Consider the following 25602-nt stretch of genomic DNA (forward strand, 5'->3'; position numbering starts at 1 on the left):
GTGTGGTGACAGCTATTGAAACTCAGCATGGAAGAGTAATTATTGGAAAGATCAAAGGAATTCTTAATTCCCAACCTCAAAGTTTCTGCTGTTTTTTGAGAAATGCTATCATAATGTGCACTGCTAACTTGTCCTGCTTTTTGTGAGCTGGCAGCAGTCTGCTTACAGCACAGTCTGTCATCAGCTCGCTGTGGGGTTAAGAGTGCATGCTAGCAAAAATGTATGTTGGCAGGAGGCTGCTCATATATACATTATTCTTATGGCACAGCTGTGTCTCTGCTAGGGGTTTCTGTCAGCAGCTGTCTTGATAAGAAACGAATGTCTGCACTTCAGTCTGGCAGCAGCAGTGACAGAAACCTGTAGTGAAGATCTGATGGGACAACAAAGTGTGTTGGGTTCAGGGAGCTGTGAGGGCAAAGCCTCCTTTCTGTCTCGTCTCTTTTGAGCTCAGTTGGTCTGACTATTCTTTTTTGAGTATTGCTTTTGAATAACACAAAATAAATTTTGCAGCAGGTTCCACACGTTAACCTGTTGCTTTTTGAGCCAGCTCGTGTTTGCTATGTTAATTCCATTACCTACCTGAGCAATTACTTGAACAGAAAGTAGTTCATAGCTCCACAAGATGCAAAACTCGTTCTGCCACATTATCTCTGTTTGTTCAGCTGATGATCACTGTGTGCAGCTTGCTCCCAACAGCCACGCTGTGTATGCTGTTCATTTTGGTGACTTCCTGGATTTTACCATGCATGCTTAACACAGTTCCCCCTGCAGTAAAATGCTGTGTAATACCTCTACTCTCTTGGGTGGATACACACTGCTTCTTGACGTCATTTGAGATTGTTTTATATCATGGATGAATGGAGAGACGCTTCTGAGAGCAGTGAGGTTAATCATTCAGGTTTAGTACTCCTGTACTTTTTAAATGAATAAACCAACTAAGACATATTAATAATTAGTTACAGAGTACTATCAATATACTAGCTGTAGGATTTAAACTATATAGAAAGTCTCAAATACCTGGTGCTTGGATTGTGTAATGTTTGCTCTGAAAATCAGCCAGTGATAAGTAAAGTTTCAATTGGAACAGAAAAATCCACAGTGCTGTTGAAGTCATGCCCTTTCAAAACAAAATAATCAGAGAAAGGGCTCTCATTGCTTTGAAAGTGAGAGTTGCTGGTCTCTAGAAAATCAGATAAAGTTAAGTCTGTTATTAAAGTTGAGTGGTCTTGTGGAAAAAAAACGTTGTTTTACATGAATATTTAAGTAATCTACAGACATGAATTCCACTAACTGTTCTGATGTTCTTTATTTTCAACAGCTGAAAAGAAATGTGCCAGCATACTTGGCAGCCTCTTGGAGGGCTTCTCAGTGTGTCTATAGATCTTCCAAATCGGAACTTATGCCAAATGTGACAACTGAGGGACTTGTCTGTGCTCCGCTTCAAACATTCACTGAAGAGGAGACGATGCTGAAAAACATGGGTACATATTTTGTGTGTGGTTAAAATTCAGAAATGCCTAGCTAGAAGGGAAATCTTACCTTAAAAATCCATTTTTGTCATTTAACACCAATTAAATCTCTATTTGAGATAGTTTTGCTGAATTTTGCTTAATTTTGAAATTCTGTAGATCACAAGAGAAGAATGCAATGTTGTTTTGGTCCTTCTTCCATGTTACCAGAGCACAAGTGCACATACCAGAGTGCAGTTTACTCTGCGTGAGTAAATATTAGCTGTTTGAAACTGTTGCTGTCGCAGCAGTGAAGTTGCCTGGTGTTGTCTCACGCCCTTTCAGAAGTGCTTGGTTCAGCTGTGGGTCACTGCTCCAGCTGATTGTCAGAGGTTTCACCTGTCACCAGATGGTGACAGATGTGATGTGTGCTTGCAATGTAGTCAGACTTGCATGAGGAAGGCTTCCTGAATCTATAGGAAGTACTTGTTTTGGTTCACAGGCTTGTAACGTGAATGATAACTGAACATGGTGGCACATTACTTTGTTTCACTTCTTATCTTTTTATTAAATTGTCTGGGAGTGTCAGAATAGAGGCATAACCTCTCAGAAGTGTGACATTTTAGTGATCCTCAAGTAGAGTGTTAGGATACTTACATGCTTTCTTTTTTCATTACAGTGAAAAGATTTGCTCAGGAACGAGTTGCACCTCTGGTACAAAAAATGGATGAGAATTCGAAAATGGAAGACTCTGTAATAAAGGGATTGTTTGAACAAGGGGTCTGCACATTTTTACTTAATTATTTAATCAAAAAACAACACCAGTAATATGAATTTCTAACTGTCCACTTTTCAGATCTTTTAATCTAAAGATTGTGAGAGATAATTCAGTTGAGCTAATGCATTGTTGAAAATTTGGGGTTTATCAATAGAAGGGCAGTTTTATTTTCTTTTTTAATCTCTCTCCATCTTTTACTGTGATATTCTCTCCATCTGTCCCACTCTTATACTGCATTCTTCAAATTATCTTTGAGTTTTTATCTTTACCAACTTTTTTTTTTTCTTGGACAAGAATAATTGCATGGAATACTAGGACCAGCATAATTGTAAGTGTCACTGGAAAAGGGCATTGAGAGTCTTCCATATCCATATCAGGCAGCCACAGGAGCTTGTGTTTATCATTCCTGCATTCAATTGTAGCTTTCCTGCTATCAAACCTAACGCTCACGTATGATGAAAACATCACTTTGTACAAAGACAACTCTAAGTGATGGTCCTATATTGAAATTGCAGAGTGATCATAGAATCATAGGATGGCCTGGGTTGAAAAGGACCACGGTGATCATCTAGTTTCAACCCCCCTGCTATGTGCAGGGTTGCCAACCACCAGACCAGGCTGCCCACAGCCAATCCAGCCTGGCCTTGGTGATGTTTGGCCTGTATTCTGCTTTTGTGAATTATTTCTTGCATGGGTTGACTCTTCTTTGATAATTTTTTTAGTTTGTAGAGGGTATTGAAAGGAGCTACATCTTTAAGAAAGGACCTGGAAATGCTTACATGTTGTAGTTTTTTATTTTAGTCTTTTAAGTATTAGCTTTGGCTAACAGATTGATGAGAACTCATGAGAAAGGCTGATATATTTGTATCTTTTCCATTTCAGCTGATGAGTATTGAGCTCGGGGAAGAGTATGGAGGAACTGGAGCTTCTTTTTTTTCCGTCATATTGGCAGTAGAAGAATTGGCCAAAGTTGATCCAACTGTAGCTCTGATGTGTGAACTCCAAAATACGCTGACAAATAAGTTATTTACCACATATGGAACAGAAGAACAAAAGAAAACCTACTTGCCTAAAGTGTCTAAAGATACAGTGAGTCAGCATCTCATGTTACTATAGTATAGGATAGTTTTCAGAAGTCACATAATAGTAGTGGTTGGGTGTTTTTTTTTCCCCAGTAACTAAATGGGTGACTGCAGCGGTGGAAAATATCTTTGTATGTGAACTTTGAAACACTTATTAGACCTGAGACCTGTGGTGGTAGAGATGCATCCTGTCATCAGTAGTTGGGAGGTAAAAGAGGGAAGGGTCTCAGTTCCATTAAAATTTAACTTACTGTGGAAAAAATCACTAGAGCAGTTGACTGCAAGAGACATGGAATTACATGGTGTTTCTGTTGTTTACCTCCATACCTGAAACTTACTTTGAGGTGGTAGGTTTGAATTCAAGAGGCTTGTGCTTGCCAATTTTTGTTGCAGAATTCCTAAATTGAATTTTTCCCTTCAACTGGCAGATAGGCAGTTTTTGCCTGTCAGAGGCTGGATCTGGCAGTGATGCTTTCTCATTGAAGACTCGTGCTGAAAAGAAAGGAGACTACTATATTATCAATGGCTCAAAGATGTGGATTACCTTAGCAGAACATGCAGGGGTTTTCTTTGTGATGGCAAATACAGATCCTGCCTCAGTAAGTTGCTAAAGAATAATGTTATTTTCAATGACAGATGATGATATGTGATACTGTGAATTTTATATTAATAATCTGATGTTAAAGGCTAATATTCTTTGCACCTTTTCCTAGCTGAGAACAAACCTTTAAAGTCTTTTCCAACAAAAATAGAGAACTTGCTGAGCAATTTAATAAATTCCTCCCACCAGGGAAAATAAAAATGTCAGAGTCATAATTACTTGATGACAAGCACAGCATGCACTGGTCTTATCCCGAGTAACAGAAGAACAGACTGACACTTCTGGCCCAACTGACAAGTTGCTGTTTTGCAAGGCAAAACAGAGCTTAGGCTACTTGCACCAAATAATGAACAAATACACATTAGTAAAGTTCAGATTAAAAGAAAAAGAAAATCAAACCCATATCTGAATATGCATGTTTCAAGTTTTATCATTTACTAATTTGGATATTGGTGGTAAAGACTCAAAAATCTTTAAAGCATACTGTACCACAAAGTAGAGAGAGAATCCAATACAAAACTAAATTGTTTAAAGCTTACTCATGTATCTTTTTCTTTAAAAAAAAAAAAAAAATTGCTTGAAGACACATTTCTAAATTAAAATTCAAAACTCTGACTAATAAAAAAATTCTTGTTTCATTGGATAGAACATCTGAGCATCGTGTTGCTTTCTGAAATTTTGTTCATTACAATCTGGTGGGTGATTTGAGTACTTCGTAACCTGAAAATACATTTGATAAGTGATTTCCATATTTGTTAACTGCTGTCCCTTGCGTATAGTCTGGAGTTGTTACTCTGTGTAGCATTTTGAAAGAATATGTCTTGTCCTGTTGAAGTTAGAAATTTGATTTTACATTAATATTCAAGGAGACTGAAAATCATTGATTTTTTTTCAAAGATTAGCCAACAGTTAACAACAGCATATATAAGAGAACAGAACACTGTAGGTTTGTGTACCATTAACTCTTTAACTTGCAGTGCACTACGTGATGTGGAATACTAATAACAGAAATCATAAAACCATGACAGAGAGGAAAGGCTTATCTCCTCTTTAATGAGGATACAACTCTTTCACGAGGACCACAATACTTTTCCTGCTTCGCTGTGCCATCCTCTTAATGGGAGGAAGTGCTGTGGGTGGTAGGTTTGGGAAGAGATGAGAACGTGGCCTGGGGGACCTTGCACTTCTCTCCTGGGCCCTGTAGAATGGGGTGTGAGAGACTGCTGTGGTTCTGGCAGGAGGAAATGCTGAAAACATGAATGAGTGGGGGAAAGCAGAGAGAACTGGAAATAAGAATAAATTACAGAGAGAAAGGGGAAGTGACAGTTATCAGGAATTACTGCTGTACTTCAGGATTCTAAGATTTCAGCTATGTGAAGACTGTAATCCTGTGCATAGAGGTGCCAGAATTTAGACTGACTGCACAGTTTATGTATTGTCACATGCATTATTGAGTGTCCTGTCTGAATTGTGATCTAAATCTGTGCAACAACCATCATAATGATCTCAGAATATTTTTATAAAATATGTTCCCACTACTTTTTGAAAATGAAAAGGCAGTGGTATTCATGTTCTGCAGACTGGAATCATAAGATGAATGTGCCTAGCAATCCTAGATGTCTATTCAGAGCTTTTATAGTACTTATACTGAACCCTGAATGTTCAGACACAGTTCCCAGTGATAACAGTCTCCTTAGTGAGGTGAGCATTCTTTTGGACAACCTTAAAAGGAAGCAAATAATTGCAGCCTTCCATAGGAAGCATAGCTGGAGTGATTGAGCTTAACTAAAAACTTGCATACTGCAGAATATTCTGACAGGTGGGTTTGGAGCTGCTATTCATTTGTCCACTTGAGCCTAATCACACTCTCTGTCTGGCAGCTCACTGTTTAACTGTGCAACGTTCCAACACAGCAATAACTTGCTTTCCCAGTGACTTCCAGTACAGACAGGCACTGTGATCCTGTTCTACTGGTGGCATAATACTGGTTTCCTGTCCTCTCAAGAGAACTTCCAAGATTATTCTATCTTTCACATGGAATATCTTAATGCAAATGTTTGCTTTGGCCTGTGTTGAGCTATAATTAGTAGATATGGGGAGCAGATGACAATGCCAGCATCTTATTTAGTAACATATGAAGCAGGTATAAAACGTCAGCATTGGAATGTGACACTTATATAAGCATTTGGTAGTACTAGCATAAAAGAACAGTTACTGATTTTTTTTATTTTTTTTTTAATTTGTCCTAGGGATACAAAGGAATTACATGCTTCATAGTAGATCGTGACACAGAGGGACTACATGTAGGCAAGAAGGAGGACAAGCTTGGAATCAGAGCATCGTCTACTTGCCCAGTAACATTTGAAAATGTTAAGGTATTGTAGGCTGTTTAGCTATTGAAGCATGATTTGTGTATGGTTTGAGCTTGATCACACAAGGAAAGAACATTGACTACATTTCCATTTTTTTTCACCCTTTTTCCCCTTCATTGCTTGTTACTGTCATCCCTATTTCTCAGAAATATTCAGGAGGATTGAGTTTTAAGTTCTGAATTTTGATACTGTTTTTCCTAATTGAATTTATAATCAGAGAATGTTCTGATCGGATCTTCTAATATGCAGATGGTTGGTTTATGTTTTATGCCCTCCTTTACAGGGCAAATTAAACAAAGTGTACAATGATTCACCTGTGAAGACTTCTAGCAGTTGCAAAGCAGAATGGAACTCAAATAACTGAGTGATTTTATTCCTTAGGTTCCTGAGACAAACATCCTTGGGCAAATTGGACAGGGCTACAAGTATGCAATTGGAATGCTGAATGGTGGCAGAATAGGGATTGCTGCACAGGTGGGTAACACTGTGTAATGCTGAATGCAGCCATGATATAACTCTGAATTTGCATTGAACTTCACAAAGTGTTGGTGACTAGTAAAGATAAACAATTGAGGAGACACTTTATTAAAAACTGTATTGCCACTAGATGTCACTGTCCCTGTGTCTAAATTACAGCAATATACTGAAACAACTGCAAATAATTAAATCTTTTCTGTGACATAAGCAATGCATTTAAACACATTAAATACCAATTAGCTTGTCTTTGGTGGTTAACTTACAGCTTCAGAAATAGTTCAACACTTTTGTCTCTCATTGTGTAAATTTATTTTTTGAAGACTAGATCTCTGGATAATATAATATACTGAAATGTATGATATTAATGTTTCTCATCGTGATTGGATGGGATTGCCAGATGTGACCTTAGGCTAACTAATGTTTCCTCAGTAGCAGTTTTGTTAATAGTTAACTTACTTTTGAAATGAGTATGATGTTTTTTTGTAGCAGAAATGTCCTAGTTCAGTGTTGTGTTGGAAAATTGTATCTTAATGGCATCTTCAAGAAATCATTTTCCTCATCTTGGAGGTTTTTCCAAGTGCTGCGTTTTGTTGTAAACTCACTTTGGATCTCAGATTGCTGGTGATTTCAGTGGAAATCAGATACAGCCTTATAATAAAACAGCTTATGACAAATTTTTTTCTGTATTTTTGAATTTACTTCCTAATAAGTAATGTTTTCTTGGGATTTTGTTGTGGATGTAGTTATGTTGTGTAGGGTGCGATGCATCTGTACTGCTGATCCTCTGTTTTCCTCCACCTTGCAGACAGACCTCTGAGTAATCACACCAGGAGTAGTGGTCCTTCTAAAACTCAGACTTTTCACATGGCAGTATACTGTGTTGCTAAATGCATTGGTTTTTCCATCATTTCTAAAAATCATCTGTGATTAAACTTGGCCACATATGGCATTTAAAAACGAGAGCCATGGGCCCTGCTATTCCCAGAGATATAAATAATATAGATGCTCTGGCAGTAAAATACATGGTCTAGAATTTAACTTAATTACTTCAAGTTACACTTATAGCCTAATTAAAAGTTAAGGTCAGGTAGTTCTTATATCTCAGTTACTACTTTTTTGGTAAATGGTGAGAAATACACTTGAATGAACAAGAAGAGCAGTGTTAAAGCCCTGTAGTATTGAATTTAGTTTTGCAGTGTGGTGGGTTTATAAGATAATTAAAATCATGTAAAAAATATAATTATGGCTGTGAAAACAGTTTCAGACAGTTTTAGTGCAAGGTAGCTGTGTATATTATTAGAGGTGTTGAAGCTGATATACTTAGTTCATTCACATGAGTTTATTCAAGACAACAATAAATATGCCAGTGCAGCTAATGAGCAAAGTACTGAAATCTGAGTAACTGTAAAACTGTCTTTTCAGATTCTATATAGAACCTTCATAATATTTTGATTTGTTTTAGCAATCATTAGGTACGAAGAAAATTTTTTCTCCTAAACACCAGGCTTCTTACAGAGGTGAACTCACTGACCAGAAGACTCTCTGCTCTTATCTCTGTAAGGTGCATTTGCTAGCTAATTTGTACTGAATATATGCCTTGGTTTTTGTTTTTTTACAGATGTTAGGACTGGCACAGGGGTGTTTTGACCATGCAGTTCCATACACAAAGGAGAGAGTCCAGTTTGGGAAACGCGTATTTGATTTCCAGGTACTTGTTAACAGGCTCATGAAAGGTTTTCTCCAAGACAGTAGCAGTGATCATAGTAGATAAAGCTCATAAAACGAGTTACCTGATTTTCATAATTTGTTCTTGATCTTCTGCCATAACTCCTCCATACTTCAGAAGAAATTTTCAGAAGAATTTCAGGCAAGCATTCATCTACCATTTGAAATCACAGAATCACAGAATTGCTCAGGTTGGAAGAGACCTTAAAAATAGAGTCCAACCACAACCTAACCGTACTACCCTAACTCTAACAACCCTCCACTAAATCACATCCCTGAGCACCACATCCAAATGGTTTTTAAACACATCCAGGGATGGTGACTCAACCACCTCCCTGGGAAATGTATCAATTCAGTGTTGTTTTTTTCAAATGGCATGTAAATCATTCATAATTTTAAAACAGTAGTGTTGCAACTCGTTTGGCTTGCTATTATATTCACTGCCTTGAAAAATACACTCTGATTTTAATCTCACAGTATGTTGAGCACATCCCAGTTTTTATACACTCGCATGAGGTGGAGGGGAAGGCCTATTCCTGGAGACATTGGAAAACGTAGAAAGATGAGGAAAACTGATTGAATTATTCTATTTCCTGTGTTGTATAAAGACATCTAGTTTTCCTGATAATATCTGTATCTTAAACTGAAAGGCTCTTTGTTACAAAAATGATGTATAGTTTAATAAGAAAGATGTATAATTGTAATTACTGTAGTAATTTTCTTGTTAAAAGAAACCTACATCTCAGCTGAAGGGAAGGAACATTAATGCTACTGGTAATTTGTACAAATTTTAGGAAGCACCCAGAGATATTTAGAAAATTATTGGAACTGTGTCTTTCAAATGGGAAATTGAATTTCATAATTGCCAAATTATTCTGTTATTTTGACCTGGTTTCTGCAAATTTTAAGGAGCAGTGTTAATGTTCTAATAAGATGAAAGATTTCATTGTGTTTTAGGTGCAAGTTAGACTATTAAATATTCATTTTCAATCATCATAATGTTTGTATCTCTTTCTGTAATCCTATTCTTCTTTAATACCTGCCATTTAGAGGTGAATTCCATCACCATTTTCCATCCTGTTGAATCCATTCATCACTCACATCCTCTATACTCCTTTCTAAGCCACCCATAGTTTTTGTCTCATGGATATTGTGCATGGGAAAAGGTAGTTGTTGCATTAGTAGTTCTCCATTTATATCTAAGAAGTTTTTTTCATGTCTTTTTCAGTTAAACTTCATGGGAGAACTAGATGATGTTGATGTACAACTATTCTCAATAGTTGGCTGCCAAGTAAATATAGCACTTTGACCAACTCTTGTCACTGCACTGCTGAGCAGAATGTTGCCATTTGGCTGAGATTTTTTTGGTATTCATGGGTTCAAATAGTTGACTTTTTCCAGTCTGGCAAGAAGTTCCCCTGTACTTCTGAATCCAAGAAGAAGAGAGGAGGGAGTGCAATTCCTAAAAGGACTTCAGTGGCTCAGAGATTTCTCGAATTTGTTGTCACAAATGCAGAGCCATGCGGAATTACTGGTCCATCTGGATTACTTTTTTATTTTATTTTTGAGTGTAGATATGTCCTTCTATGGAGAGAAAGGGATTCTTGCTAGAAATTTCACATGAGTACTAAATATTAGTTCTGTCTGACTTGTGACATGCTTGTTGCAGGCAATGCAGCATCAGATAGCTCAGGTGGCCACACAGTTGGAGGCTGCAAGGCTGTTGACCTACAATGCAGCCCGTCTTGCAGAAACAGGAAAGCCATTCATAAAGGAGGCCAGCATGGCCAAATACTATGCTGCAGAGGTAATGTACAGTTTTCAGTTTAATGTTTATTTCACTGCTGTTTGAAAGTTTCTTCCATTACTGAACATGCAATTGTTAAGTCATGTTTTGCTGTGAAATCTGTAGCTGTATTTCTATATTCTGTCATTAGAAGAGAAAGTGAATTTGTATTTTGACTTATCTAGGGAGATTTCATTCTCTCAGGATTCTTTTTGTGGCTGGAGAAATAAATGGTTCAACTTAGCTGGTCCACAACTGTGATGCTTAATGTGATTCAGAACTGCATTGCTTGTTTCTCTTTAATTGCTGTTTTGCATATTTTCCCTAGTCTGTTTCATAGGGTGTCATATGAACCATTGCAGTAATAGTGAATTCTTGATGTTCTCTGATGTGGAAGAATGTTAATGTGTAAAATAACTTGCATAAAATGAATACAAAAACATCAATCTGTCATTTTTCCACTTAGTAATTACAATAGTAACTAGAATATTTTGTCTTCACTTTTAATGACTATAAAGTGTAGCATTGCCTACAAGATGTTGAATCCTGAAATAGTAACAGTGAAACTCTTTTCATAGGTTGCAACGCTAACAACCAGTAAATGTATTGAATGGATGGGTGGTGTTGGCTTCACAAAGAATTACCCAATAGAAAAGTACTACCGTGATTGCAAAATAGGTGAGTATTGGCCTCTAAACAAATGTTTTTTGTGGCATTGATATTATTATACTATAGACATGAATGACTGGCTAATTTTTAAGAGATTTTTTTCCCTGAGAACTGTAATCAACGCTGATTAAAATGTATCTTTGTATGTAGTTCTTTGGATTAAAAAGCTGAATGTATGTAGAATTTTACGAAGGTTTCCTTGTATACCAGTGTGACCCCTGAACCTAAGGGTTTGACATTGCTACCAGTTGCTGACATCTTATGTTGGTGGTTAGCTTTTTATTGGTTATCTAAGAATTGGTTTTCATGGAAATTTCTTGTCGTTCTGTTGTACCAAAAGAAAAGCATTTTGGTTGTCACGGGTAAGATATGAACATCTACATGAATATTAATTCTAGAACTTGTTTAGTAAAGCTTCTCTTTATAATCATAAGCGTTCTAGCTGGACTGTTAGGATAATATCTTGATCTCTTGATGTACTCACCATGATTTTATTGTCTCCTAACTTTTTCTGTTCTGATTTCAGGTACAATATATGAAGGAACTTCAAATATCCAGTTGAGCACCATTGCAAAAAGCTTAGCACAGGAGTACTGAAAGTTTAAGAACTTTGTGACCGTTATCAGAAACAACTTCACTGAGCGTTAATCACTAATTACAGGTTTTTTTGTGTTTATACAAAATCAAAAGTGATATCATAAATAAGAATACATCATCAGAGACAAAATCACAAGGAAAACGGTGAATTCCACATGTCAGGACAGTGAATGTTTAAATCATGCTAAATCTTGAGTTGAAAGCATCTCTTAGCTGAAATTTTGTTGCTTTTGATTATACATGCAATGTGTCTGAACTTCAAGATTTCAAACTGAAACAAAAGAAATGTCTAAGTTGCCTGATGTAAAAGCTTCTGTTAAGCTGCCTGTGGGAAAAGTCTCTTCGTGTGCAGCCCAACTGTTGCACGGTGTAACGCTTCAGTTTGTTCTTTATGCCTTTTTTTAGCATGGGGTATGAGGAGAGCTGCTTGGAAATAGGTAAAAGGGATGGTTTTCCTCTTTTGGGGATTGATGTCTGTGGAGCTGCTGTAATTGAAGTAACTTTTTTTTTTTTTTTTTTTTGCAGCCTTTAGTGTGTTCTTAAGTATATCTTGGTAATTAAGCCCTTCCAGCCCCAGTCTGTAGTATTGAAAGGTGGATAATGTCTACCTCCCTTTCCAGCATTCACAGATGTTAAGGGTTTAAATCTAAGAGGCTATTTATAGATATCCTTTTATAAAAGTTGGAGTTGAAATCTTTGTGAAATGGGGTTAAAAAGCTCTACTGGTTCTTCAGAAGGACAGAGGTATAAGCTAGCTAATAGGAATGCTGTGATAGTACCTCACAGCAGCCTTTCCATGTTCAGTGTGTGTTACCAACTTCAGTCCTCAGAACCTTCCTGAGAGTTAGGAAGGGATTATTGATATGTGGAAGGAAAAAAAATCATGGAAGTTAGTGGTTTCTCTGCAACCACTAAGAGACAGTTATCTTCACTGTGGAGAGAGGGAGGTAATTTTCTTGATGTATTTGTTGTTTTGTCCCTCTCTGTTTACTTTAAAATTAGACATTTCATTTACTTCTGAGGACTCTTCAGTGTTGGAGAACTAATTAACTAAGAGTCAAGAGACTAAAAATTTATATAATCATATAATTGCTGTAACTGGCAATTTGTTTCAAGTGTTTTGGGTAGGGAAAGATTGGTTTTCTGTTTTGGCCAACTTAGAAGGATCTCATTTTTAAAGCTTCCTAGTCACTTATGTGTAATGTTGAGTGGAGTTTAGAAAGTTCTAGTCTGAGACTCCCAGAGAATTTTCTGGCCAACTATGGAAAAGGGCCCTCAGTAGGTATGTTTTGACATGCACACTGCAGTGCCTTAAGCAGAGAAACAAGCAAGAAGGAAAGCATCAGTTCTTACACTTGCTTTCAGCCTCAAAGGGAAGTAACTATATGAGTGAGTGACTTTCCCCACATGTCCTCTTTGCCTTGTTGACAGGCAAAGAACTAATGTGATAATTATGCCAAATAAAAAAGCACTTTCCATGTGAGTTTGTTCAAAAGAATTCCTGAAAGTTTCCTTCTTATTGTTAAAATACATTTCAGGTTGTTTGCGGACTTTCTTTCAGATTCTAGACTACAGTTAAGACTATGAACACTACAATGACTAACAGCAGTTACTCTGCTCAAAATAGGCATCTGTGAGACTACGCTGATTGTAATCTTACTATAAATACTTGAGTGTCCTTGATTGCTGTGATGCAATGTGCTAATGTGAGAGGCTGTCCTCAGCTGCTCCAGCCTGCTTTGCTAACACGAGTATCAGCAGAGATCAGGTTTTGATCCGTACTGTTTAATGGGTCTTATAGTGCAAGGCAATATCTTAGCTTGGCTTCTTTAGATTTGTGTGAGGCTACAAAGTGAGTGATGGTCCTTAACTGGCTTAATATAGTGCTAAAAGCAAACCCTTTATTAAGGAAAGTGCAGAGCTCCTTGAAGGACTGCTTAGGGCTGGATATTCAGTCTCATGTAAAAGGACTGTCTCTGTGTAGAACTGTGTCAGGTGTCTATTTAAAATAGGAAAGGAAAAAAAAAAAGAAAAAAAACTCATAATAATGTGACTTCTTGCAGTCTGAACTTGGCTGTTGTACTTCAAAAAAAAAAACAACCTGGACAGCTTCATTAGCAACACAACAGTTCTTCTTAGAAAGGCAAAGTCAGTCTTTTAGCTGGTATTATGACTGTGAGTATTTCATGTCTCTCCGTTCCATACACTGTCCGAATTCTTTCTTTTGAACAAAATGAATGCATTTTATTTCTGTCTACAAAATTTTGTGGAGGAATATGCGCACAAGTAAACTTTAATCACCGGGTTTCTTCCCAGATTCCATTTTTCCTTAAAAAGGGCACACATGACTGTGTCAGCATTGGCTGTTTTGGCCATTTACTCTGGGAAGAGTTTGTTTGATCCTCTTAAGCCTGCTTCCATGGCTGCATTAATGCAGTTGTTAGTTTAGTAATAGGGTGTGCTCTGTTGTCCAGGAGCTGTTAAGAGCTGCCTGTAGCCCCCACCCCTGTTGAGTTTGGACATGTGAGTATGGATTGTCATAAGTTGCACTTTTGCACTTGGCACCGTTAAGCATAGAACTGTTAATGATGGTTGGACCAGTAGGTGTTGGGGCAGCAGAGCTGGCATGGTGAATGTTACAAGGCTTTCTGTGATGAGAGTAGGACTTAAAGCTGCTTCATGCACAATATGTATTTATATTAGTGAGTTTCCTATATATGTCCTTAGTCATTTCAATCAGTGTAGTCTATTACCTTGGAACAACATCTTCAGTGCTCAAATGCTGCATCTGGACTGGTTAGAAGAAAAAACCTTTGCTGAGAATGCATTAAAAAGTGCCTGAATTTGATATATCTGACTAGATACAATGCTAATCTTGTGTATCAGCTGATGGTTCTCTAGTAATCTGTCATTTAAATTTTTAAATTGCAATTTTTGTACCGAGACAGAATGAATATATCTTCTGTTGTATTTCTTTCATGTTACTCTGGTTTGTGATAAAGCTGACGCAGGTATCCACAGAAAGGTTTAATTGTTATCTGGAAAATACTCAAATATAACCTTTTATATGATGTTTCTGATGCTGTTGTTCTTTCTTGCGTGTTTTCTTTTCCCTATGTGAAGATTGTGTTAGAAAAGGATGATGTGAAATACAGAGTAATTGTTCCACAGGAGCTTTTCACTATGTAAAGAATTTTCTAATTAACATGATATTACTTTTCCATTTGGAAATCTTTTGGTGAGAGACCTATTTCAAGTTCTCCATACCACAATAAACTAGATTTGAAACACAGTCCGGTTCAGAAGCAGCTGTCTGACTTCCTTGGGCTTATTGAATACATGAAAACTGAAGAAACATTTTTCCTTGGCCCCAGAATGTTTTCACTGTACCAATGTGATAAATGTTCTCCAAAGAGAATAATGTAAGAGTGGCTAACAGCTGCCAGAAATACTTCATGAATATTTACCTGTTATGCTATCACTGTGCAAACTGTTGGAGGAGGCGCAAATCAAGTGAGAGCTGATGAGGCAGGTGAAGATGTGCTGCACGATTCCAAAAGAACTTTCAGTTTGTTATGCTGAAATGTAGAGGTTGCAGAGCATTTGACAAGAAGTTGTCTTCTCTGAAATACAACTCCATAGTCTAAGTGGAAGGGAACGGTTGGAAATCTTGGTTGCACTTGGTTGCCCAGAGCTACATGGCATGGCCAGCTGTACACAAAGGGTGAGAGAGAGTCAGTGCCTGCTTGGCTTCCCTCTGAGCACTCCTCCCGAGTCTGTGCCAAGGTCAGACATCAGTGTGTGGCTAATCCTGAGTTGTAGGCTAACAAATAGGAGTGACAATAATTATTTTGGTTAAACATGGCAGTTGTAAGATCAGTCGCTATAATGAACAAAGTCCAACTTAGTGCAGTGGAGGGAATTTCTCATTGGCTGATACGAGAGATATGATTAAGCTTCGAAATCTTGGTGTTTATTTTCCCCTAAAAGTATTCTGTTTGTGTGCAGTAACATGTTAGGCGACTAAAACTAACCAGTGTGTTCCCTCCTGGCTTGCTTCGTAGATCAGTGTTCACACGTCGATTCATACTAGTGTTCAAAAGAATGTACAGTGTGACATTTTTGTCTGCCAAAATATATTTCAATATAAATCAAAAAGTTAGACAACTTCAACAGGCAGCAATAGCATTTTGTATATTCTTCTGTCACTTGAAATCATGTGGATTTACATCCTTTTGGAGCTAATCTTCCCCTGCACGTCTCATTAGTGTACAGTGACTAATGCTGAAGGACTGTACGTATGGGGAAAAATAAATTACAAGACAACTTCACTAAACCTTAAGAAAAAGCACTCCCCACCTGATGGAAGAGTGAATCATGATAGCCAAGTAACCAGTGCTTTCGGAACTCAGAATAATATGTGCAATCAGGAGTTCTGAACATGCAGAAAAATAAGTTCATCAAATATTTTGCCGGGATCTCTGGAGAAAGGAAAGCTATCGCAAGCTGTAACTACTCTCTTACATAATACTCAGATGGAAAAAAAAAGTCTAATAGAAACAGGAAAACCTAAAATACAGTAATAAGTCCTCAACTCCACGTTGCTAGCTTGGTTATTAGTGGGTCACCTCAGCAGGAAATTAGCATGTGAGAGCTGAGGAGTGATTTCTGCTCTCTTCCCAGCAGAGCTGAAGAGCTGCTAACTGAAGTGTTATACAAATAGTTGTCACAATCTGTGACAGTTTTAAAAGCATCTGTAGTAAATCAGTGCATATGGCAGGGCTGGGCTGCTCCTGTTGTGTTTAAAGAAGTCAGTGTGCACACATTAGCAGGACTTGCAGCTAGCTCTATCTGGAAAGGTGAGCAGTGTGGGAAAGCACTCGTTGGTGTCAATAGCTGAAATGGCACGGCATTGCTTGCTTGTTTTAGAGCACAGTACAAGTTGGCAGATTGAAAAATGTCTTATTTTTTCCAGTTATGACACAACTTTCTTTCCCAGTGTGGATAGAATGAGCTGAGCTGCAGTTTGATCTGTTCGTGCTGAATTTGTACCTCATTTCTCTTTGTGCCTGGTGGGTTTGATAGTTTTGGTTTTGAAAACTTTGCATTTTGAGGCCTGCAAAAGAAACTCTGGTTGGGTCTCTGCTTCACAGGAAGCAAGAAGCTCCGATACACGTATCCAGAACTGTTGTTTTTCTGGTTGAAGAGGTATTTCCTCCCTTCTCTTGAAAGAATTCAGCCAGGGTTTTTGAATGCTGAGTGACCCATCAGATGAACAGGATAGCTTTCAGATCATCCTTTCCATCAGTTCAGTTTCCTAAAGAAAAAAAGCCATCTTTGTGTTCACCTTTGTATCTTTTCATTTCTATGGCTTTTTGCATTTTATCTCAGTCAGAAATTAAAGATTCTGGAAATGTGCTTGAATACTGAAACGCTCCGCATAATTTGTCTTGTTAGTTGAGCTGATGGTGTGTTGGTACACAGCAAATGTTTGTTAGTTTTTTTTTTTTTAGTGTCAAAGCCAAAGCTGTTTGTTTTAGGAAGGAAAATGTTAGGTGTTCTTTCCTGGGATGGAAGATGTTTGTGCACCAAATGCAGCATTCGCTCCAACTGTTCCCATAAGAATTGATGCAAAGCACTTTTTCAGCGAAGGTACTTTCTGAACTTTGAAGATGCTTTATGACTCCCCGTGATGTACGAGAAGATTGGTATATGATGTGAAGGCTGGACTTGTTTTCCTCGTGTTCAGTGAAAAACTCCTTATGCTCCATTCCATGATTTTTATCAAATGCAAACTCCCTCCTTAAGGTACCAAATTACTTTTGTCTTCTCAGCATCTCTCCAGTCAAACTTAAGAAAGAAAATAATTTTCCCAGTTTAATCGAGGTAAGGTCTCCAACTGATTGCTGTGGCAGGTTATTATTGCTTGAAGAATAAAAGCTGGATTCGGTTGAGCTACTTGTAAAACATACTTAACTATCATGCAGGAATCACAGTTTCTGAGGTCCAAAGCAAGGTGCAGTGGCAGGTCTTCCATTCCATATCACAAGTATTCCACCCCTACTGTACTTTGACTTCAGCGATTCAATTTGCAGAGATAAACACTTCTCTGGAGGTAATACAGCTAGTCATGATTTAATAATCAGAACCTAAGAATCTGCTTCACGTGGGTTGTCCCCTCATTCTTCAGGGTGCTGACACGGCACCAGGTTAAGACACCCAGAGACCCAGTGACTCAGGCTATTGTAATTGAATTGCCAACCTTTTCTATACTGTTATTTCTATTTAGAAGTGTACGAATTTCTTTTTTCTTTTAGTACTGTAAAAGCCTTCTGGCACTGAATTACATCAATTTCTTGACTGAAACATATCTGCTCTATGCTAACATCATTATCCAGGAATGATTTCTAGAAGAGGAAGTGAAGAATAATTAAATCATTCCTAACTGAAGGAAATGTTTTGCAGAACTATGCAAATTCCAATTTGCCCAAGATGCTGTGGTTTCATATTCTATTTCTGGGAAGGGCAGAAGGAGAAGCAGTTATTTTGGGAGCCACAGCCAGGCAGGTTCTGGCTCCAATCTTTCTCTCTTTCCTCAAGATGACAGCGTGCTGAGACATCCTTGTTCAGGCAGGAGCACAGCACTGCTATGGTCAGCATCTCAGTTCCTGCTCTGCTGTAAGTGCTTGTAAGTTGGACTTGCCCCACTTGATGAAAGGGTTGTTTGCCAGGGAGCATCTTGGCTGCAGACCTAATTTGCTGTGCCTTCTGCCCAGTGAGTAAGACACCAGTGTGCTGCCCTGGCTATGTGAAGGTATGAGGGGCAGTACCCCGCTCACCCCTGCTTCTCAGCCTGCTGTACAGTGCCTGCAAGACAGCACACTGACATTTTGGAACCCCAGAATGGGATTTCTGTATGCTCCATCAGCAGGAGTGCTTGTTGGCAGCTTGCAGACAGGACGCAGCCCTCCTGCTGCTCCATGGCTCAGCCTTAGGTTTTCATGTTTTCCCATCTGCAAATCTCACCGGGCTTTGGGCAAAAATAGTGGTGCTGGGTGAACTATCTACTTCTAACGTGGGAATGTTTGCACATACGTTAGTGATGTCTAACTGAATTATTAACTGGAAAAAATATAATTGGAGTGCTGGAAGAATGGCTCTACAACTTCTGTCATTCAGGGAATCAAATTGCTAAAATGAGTTATGCATTGAAATCCGTTTAGAATTAATAACATATGTCCTACTTTTACAGCTTTCCCTTTAAAAGTTACATTATAGTAATGAAGTGTAAATAGCCAACTTGGGTGATTTGCAAAAGGTACCAGCCTCATGTCTCTTCTAAACCGGTTGATTTATGTGCTGTTTGCCGTTTTTGAGAACACAAAACAATTAATTTATGTGTGAAAAGAACAGTGAATTAATCCTAGAGAGCCCTGGAGCCTTTAAAGACCTGAATCATATGTTGAGCTCGTTTAAAACTTGCATAAGAAATTAATGCAGAATAAAGCCCTTTAATTTGAAAAGTGCATCTATAGTAGGTGTCCCTAGGATATCTTCTGGATCATTATTCAGAAAGGTTAAGGAGGACTTTATTTTTTTCTTTTTCTTTTTTTTTTTATATCCAGTATGTATTTTCCAGTTGCAGCTCAACATGGTGCATTTCAACTCATAAAGAGATGGAGATTTTAAAAAGAAACAGGGAGCTTTCTATTCACCTTCCACTTAATTTCCTCGCTGCCTTGCCAGTCCCAGCTTAATGAATGTAATTGCTACCTTTGATGAAAATACTATTATCAAGATCACACATTACATTGGAAAACAGTTTTTCTTTAAACACAGCTACTGCAGTCTCTAATTATGCATGTAACAAGTGGCTCCTGAACAAAAGAGCATGTTGTCTACAATTGCTAGGAATTGGAGCAAGGCAAATTTGAACAAAGAACAGATTAGATTTGCTCCATGCTCCACAAAGCCCATTCCCCTGATTAATTTCCTGCAAAAACTAAAACAATTCTCTCTTAAAAGAAACTAACCCTCATCTCCAGAATGATCCATATGCCGTTTGTGTCAATCTATATGATGATAATGGCTACAGATTTAAATTATTAACTATTAGATGTAGTAAAATAGGAAAGCTCTTTTATAAACTTGCCTTTTCATATGTAAATAAGCAGTACAAGGACTTAAGGAATAAGGAACAAAACCCTGACTTTTCTGTGGAAACCGAGAGCCAGAAAACACCCAGTGACTGAAAGTCTGAATTGTGTGTGTATAATCCAATTATTTTGCCCGTTTACTCAGCGCTCCGTACCATGCATGGTCACTGCAGCAGAGCATCACGTCTGCTTAGGCTGCGTTGGTTTGCCAGGAATCGGTGTTTGAGGGCCGCTTCCTCTGCGTGCATGGATGTGCCTTGAGGAGAGTCCTTCTGCAAATGATTTCAGAAGTCAAAATCCGAATTGGAAATGCATTCTGCTGTTATTCCGTGGAACAGCCAGTAGACACCGTGAAGATGTTGAATTGGTAATTGGCCACTGATAAAATCCTGCAAGTATGGATTGAATTGTTGTTCTGTATTACTAATACGAGGAATCAGTCATAGTAATTTAGAACATAGCATTATTTTTCATTTTTATTTGTATTGATCTTCCGGCCGTTGCCCATTGTACAAGATTCGTATAAAACCCAGTTATGCGGCTAGAAGAAGTTCTACTTCAAAGCATTTACAGGCTGAGTTGGGATCAGACATGGGCAAAGCTAAACATTTTCTGTGTCACAAGCCTATCAAAGATATGAGGTGTTGAGGCTTCTACGTACTCATAAAATATATATTGAATTAGATCTTAACAGGGTTGGGTTACGATCTTGAAATTTAGGGATTTCTAAGATAGTGCTGAGAAATATCCAAGCTTTGCAGCTAGTGTGAAGCTCTGCACTCCCCATTCTTTCACATAGAGAAACTTCTCTTCGTCTGCAGTGCGTTTTCATGCATCGCCAATGTGCGTCAGCTCCACTCCTGCACCGTTAGATAGTTTAGAGCACTTTTGGAGTAACTGGTCTGCTTAAAATAGGTGGTACTTCCTGGGCTGAGATGACTGTATTACGCAGTGTGACATGGGACCATGAGATGCAGTATGAGAGAAATGATTCTGGTATTACGTGCCATGTCCAATAATAGGTTCTTTTCTTGATGCTGTTTTACATGAGGCAACGATGGGGAGGAGAAGAGAAACCAGTTTTATTTTTCAAGTGACTGTTAATTGTGAGGATTTTTCCTATATATGGGTATTCACAGCCTTTCCTCTTCCTGGAAGGTCCTGCAGTGTTTTGTTCTCGTTGAAGCCACGTGAGGTTGAAGAGCATGTGGAACTTTCTAGGCACAAATTTGTGAGTGCCTTCATTCAGGGCAGACTTTGTCACAGTGGTGAATTCAGTACTGCAGTGGAGAGAACCTGCATGTGCAAGAAGGCGGCACTGCCTGCAGCCTGCATGACTTTTCACACCTCTCTTTGGGGCTCTGGCAGAGCTCAGGAGAGCAACTTGGAGTTATCTGCGGTTAGGAAAGGAAACTTTTTCTAGAATACCTGCTAACCATCGAACAGCAGTGCTACCAGCCAGAGTGAGAGAATTACAGTGGTCTTCTAGAAGCCTACAAGTGTCCAAGAGTAAGAGCCTGTCATTTGAAAGGTGGGTACCATCACTTGGGGTGTGCATCTGGCTGTTGTGGGACTGTCGCTCAAGCAACAAGTTGTAAGACCTTCTCTCCAAGAGGGAAAGATAGTAAAGGACATGATGTATAGGGTGCCAGAAGTAGGAGGTGGAAGGTGGCAGAAGGCTGTTAGGTATTGGCAGCCTACAGCAGCTTCCAGGGTCTTTGTATTCTCATTAATCAACGCAGAGATTAGGGGTACAATCTTGATATACCAATCATTTATCCCATCACAGTCACTACCACACTCTGAATTTGCATTGCTTGCACTTAATACCAAGTCTTGAAAAAGCACTTTGCAAGAAAAAAAAAAAAAGATTTGTAATTTTCCATGTGGATAGAATTAATCAAGATGTTATTATGATGCCAAATGAAATTACGTAGAACATCATAAAAAAAAATCTTGTTCATCTCAGTGTCAATATCTTTAAGAAACTACGTAAAAGAAAGAATTAAGTTTGTTCTGTGGAAGCAGAAGTAATTTCTGCTTATAGCATTTAATACAGAGCCCTGTAAAAGGTGTGCATGGAGAAGAGACGTGGCACTTGGGCAGTGTGAATATTCATTCGTCCCTTCGTCCCACCACCTCTGTGTCGGTCTCAGCCTGTTCCAGGTTAGCTCAGCTCCTGGTGTAACCTCCATAGCTGTAAGTGTTCTTCCAGGTGGTTTCACGTGGCACCAAATAATGCATTTTTTAGCACAGACGTTGCCTGGAATAAGCATTAATTCACAGATGGCCTCATAGTTTGTGCTGGGGGGGTTTCAGGAGGCATTTCTCCAGGAGTACAATGCATATGCTGATTGCTGAGGAGGAGCTCAGACCTTGTACCTGTCAGTATGGGCTTTTATGTATAGGCAGATCAAAGCAGGAACTTGCAAACTCAAGTCCTGCAGTCTGCCCGTGGTGCCAGGAGGAATGAAAAGCCAACAGCCTGACTCCTGGGTAGAAGATGGGGATGAGAGATCCTTCCATGTAGAAGTGACAGGGATGCAAGGTGCTGTATTGTGAGCTTGGTTAAGTTCTCAACATAGAGGAGGGGGCAAACCTTGCATCTGCTCTTAGATGATCGCATTCCATTTGGTGCAAATGGAAAAGGCAAAGAGACTGGTTTGTACTGCAGTGCTGCTCAAGCCTTACCTCTGCACAGCTCGTGCAGCTGAGCACCAGCCAGCTCAGCACACCTCCTGTGTGCATTGCTCATTTGTTCCACACTCCTCTCTATCTAGATGTATGATACAGAGAGGAGGAAAAAGGAGTTTGGGTTTAAACTCTTATCACTAAAGTGAGTCTCCCTCTGCATTAAAAAACTATCCAGACAGTGTAACAGGAATGGATTCAGTTCTTATGTCATAAATTTGTGTGTGTAGAAAAAAGACTTATTGGTGAATTTAGCAGTATTTTTCGTTGAACTGGCAGTTGCTAACCATTACACCAGTATTTATTTGATTCTTAAAGAGCACAAAAGCATGGACTACAAATAAAGAAGATGGAGTAATAGCTTTTGACTGGACCACTAGCTTTAAACTTGAAATGAAGTGTCCAGTTTTGAGTTACTGTGTCCAAATGCCATTTGTACAGTTTGAAAAGTGGGGGCATTTTTCCAGCTTGTCACTGTTAGCTGTAGTTCATTCCAGTGAATGATATCACTGAAGGAGCAGTTGTTCTGCTATAAGTACTTCACTCATGACTGGAATGTATTAAATGTATTAATCTGTGCCTCAGAGTGTAATTTAGGGAAGCCCTACATTTGACACATTCTTGTACATCCTTATTTTATTGCCTTATCCCGCAGGTAACAATGTCTCAAAAGCAAAGAGACTGGATGAAGTTAAAATTACATGTCACAAAATATTATATGCACTTTTGTTGCTCATTTTGCTGTCAGAATTACGGATTTTCAACAACATTAGTTTAAATATGTTTATGACTTGATTTACGCCTCCGATGTCGAAATAAAACCCAAGGCAGGGATCCGAGGCTTCAAATGATGCTGGAGACAGAATGAAGCCGTGAGAGGAACGTCCCCATCCTCACAGCTACATCTGTAACGACAGAGCTCTGTCACCAGCAGCACCTGGGCCAGCCAGGGATAACAAGCGAGGGCTGAGCGAACCTGCAGAGTATTTGTCAAACCTGCTTTAAGTCAGCAGGATAAAAATGTATTTTTGAGGCAAGGTTAAACCTTATGTCAACGAAGTGAACTCATAAAGCATTTATAGCCACCTCGTGACTATTACGTATCATAAATTTGAAACAGTCTTAATCCATAAGTGTGTAATTTTAAGGTACTTCAAGACACGCTCCCTGCCTTACGCTTTCAACGCAGCAATCATCCACGTTGCTGTTAGCAATTAGCAAGTACATTATCAGCAGTGATAAATATCATTTTCAGGACTGAATTGTGATTTGTACCCTTAAAAAGAAACGCATGTATGCCAGTCCGAGGGGATGTGCCATGGCTGTGGCAGTGAGGATGCAGGCAGTGTGATGCTGGGTCGGACTATCAGCCCCAGGTTGCTGAGTGTTGCAGCAGTTTACTTTAAGTAACGTTCCTGACTGTGTGCTGGAACTTAACTTGCCTCTGATTTCTCTGTGTTATGAGGAAAGCATTTAATGACCGCAGCATCCCTTATCTATATTTAGTCAGAATTTCACTGTAATGGCTGAAACCCGTGGGAGCCAGGTTTGCCCTCAGATCATGCCAGCACCTCACTGCCAGCCCGTGCTATTTACTATAAACACACTGAGCTTTTCCTTTATTGAATTCCATGTCTTCCCTCGTATGCATTACAAAACAATATCCAGATCTACCCACAGATTCTCCTATGGGGCTGGAGAGCCCTTGCCACGGAGCGAGGCAATTCATAAGGGTGGAAGGGGCCCCGCTCCACCTGCAGGCATCGTTAGCTGGCGATGATGGGGATGATAGAGGAGATGGGAACAGTGACTGAACTCCGACCTTATCGATCCAGCCACCTCCACCCAGCTGAGTTGCTGCGGCCCAGTCAGCTGAAAAGGAATTTAGAGGGCAGTCGTCTTCCCTGCTCAGCCCTCTTGTCATTAATAACGTTTTCACCCGTGACAGTGATAAACATGCAGTACTTGAGGAGAGTTTATTAAGGTCAGTCCATAAATAAAAATTAAAATTTAAAAAAATGGGTTTACACAGATGAACAGATGGATGGATAAAGTGATTGGTAGAACAATAAATATGAAAATAGACAGATGGATGAAGGATCTGGCAGTGGTTCTCTAAAAGCCCAATGCCTCAAATACCTCCAACGTTATGCCAGGCCCTTCTCTCCCATCTGATAAAAACAGATTTAATGAAGCTCCTTCGAAACTTATAGGTTTTGTGGATCTATGGCCTGGCTAATATTTTGTCATTTAATGCCTATTCTCCAACCTGATAAAAAGTATTGCAGCCATTTCTCTATGTCAGGTGTATAACTGAGTGCTACTAAAATTTAAATGTCTTATCTGGCCTTGGATTTAAATGCAGATGGCCTTAAACTTTGGAGTTTTTCTCAGTGCAATATGGTGTACAATGTGGTGGCTGACTTCTTGTTATCATTCTCAAAGAGATGGAGATTGGTATCTCTAGTGGAATTCAGGCTACCAGCAAGCAAATATTCTTATTCATTTCCAAAGTCTGAACATCGATATAAAAAACAGACCCCAAAATCCCAGTAACACTTCAACCCCATCATCTCCAGAAAGCTGGCAGGTCTCTGTGGTGTAAAAAATAAATAAGTAAATACTGTATATATTAAAAAAAAAAAAAAAAGTCCGCTTGATCCAAGATTTCCTTGGGAAGAACGTGACAGGTTGCTATCATGCAAGTTAAATTCTTAATTTTATCCTCAGTTTAGCATTGTTTGAAAGCTATGCAAAGCTTGGGAAGGAGAAAAATTCATTGCATTTTTGTGTAATTTTCACAGTATTTGATTCTGTGCAGGCTGCAGGTGGCAGAGTGTGAACAGGAGGGGAGCACTGTTTAGAGACTTGTACATTCATTAAGGGTAAGCACGTGAATGAGATTCAAAACCGTAGGCCTTAAGTTTGCAACATCTAAAAGAGCCTTAATTGTTGCCTTTGGTTAAATATTTCAAAACCATTACTTAGATCATTACAATTATTGATCCTTTATTATGCCTTCATTCCTTGATGGCCAGGCAGCAACATTAACTTGTATTAAGCAAGCCTGAATCATGTGCATCATCGTTTGCTGCAAATGAAGATTTTGAATGCTGAATCCAAACGTCAGCTTGGGACTCTTCCAGCCTGAGCATGCCATCAATTTCCATGAAAAGCAGCTGCCTAAGTGAAATGGATGAGAAGAGGTGACCAGCGCCTC

The 25602-nt window shown here is 38.8% G+C and overlaps 1 protein-coding gene across 1 annotated transcript in view; it reads left to right on the forward strand.

Annotated features, from left to right (window-relative positions):
- Positions 1 to 14615, forward strand: part of ACADSB (acyl-CoA dehydrogenase short/branched chain) — a 15687-nt gene extending 1072 nt beyond the window's left edge. Inside the window, exons 2-11 of the mRNA XM_010714868.3 lie at positions 1319 to 1481; positions 2128 to 2228; positions 3109 to 3315; positions 3737 to 3907; positions 6159 to 6284; positions 6663 to 6755; positions 8377 to 8466; positions 10153 to 10290; positions 10848 to 10947; positions 11465 to 14615. Of these exons, the coding sequence (XP_010713170.1) occupies positions 1319 to 1481; positions 2128 to 2228; positions 3109 to 3315; positions 3737 to 3907; positions 6159 to 6284; positions 6663 to 6755; positions 8377 to 8466; positions 10153 to 10290; positions 10848 to 10947; positions 11465 to 11535 (1260 nt within the window). The 3' untranslated portion in view covers positions 11536 to 14615. The remainder of the gene's footprint in view (positions 1 to 1318; positions 1482 to 2127; positions 2229 to 3108; positions 3316 to 3736; positions 3908 to 6158; positions 6285 to 6662; positions 6756 to 8376; positions 8467 to 10152; positions 10291 to 10847; positions 10948 to 11464) is intronic.
- The last annotated feature ends 10987 nt before the right edge of the window (positions 14616 to 25602 follow it).

Source organism: Meleagris gallopavo, chromosome 8, assembly GCF_905368555.1.
Source record: "Meleagris gallopavo chromosome 8, MGAL_WU_HG_1.1, whole genome shotgun sequence".
NCBI classification, from domain to species: Eukaryota; Metazoa; Chordata; class Aves; order Galliformes; family Phasianidae; genus Meleagris; species Meleagris gallopavo.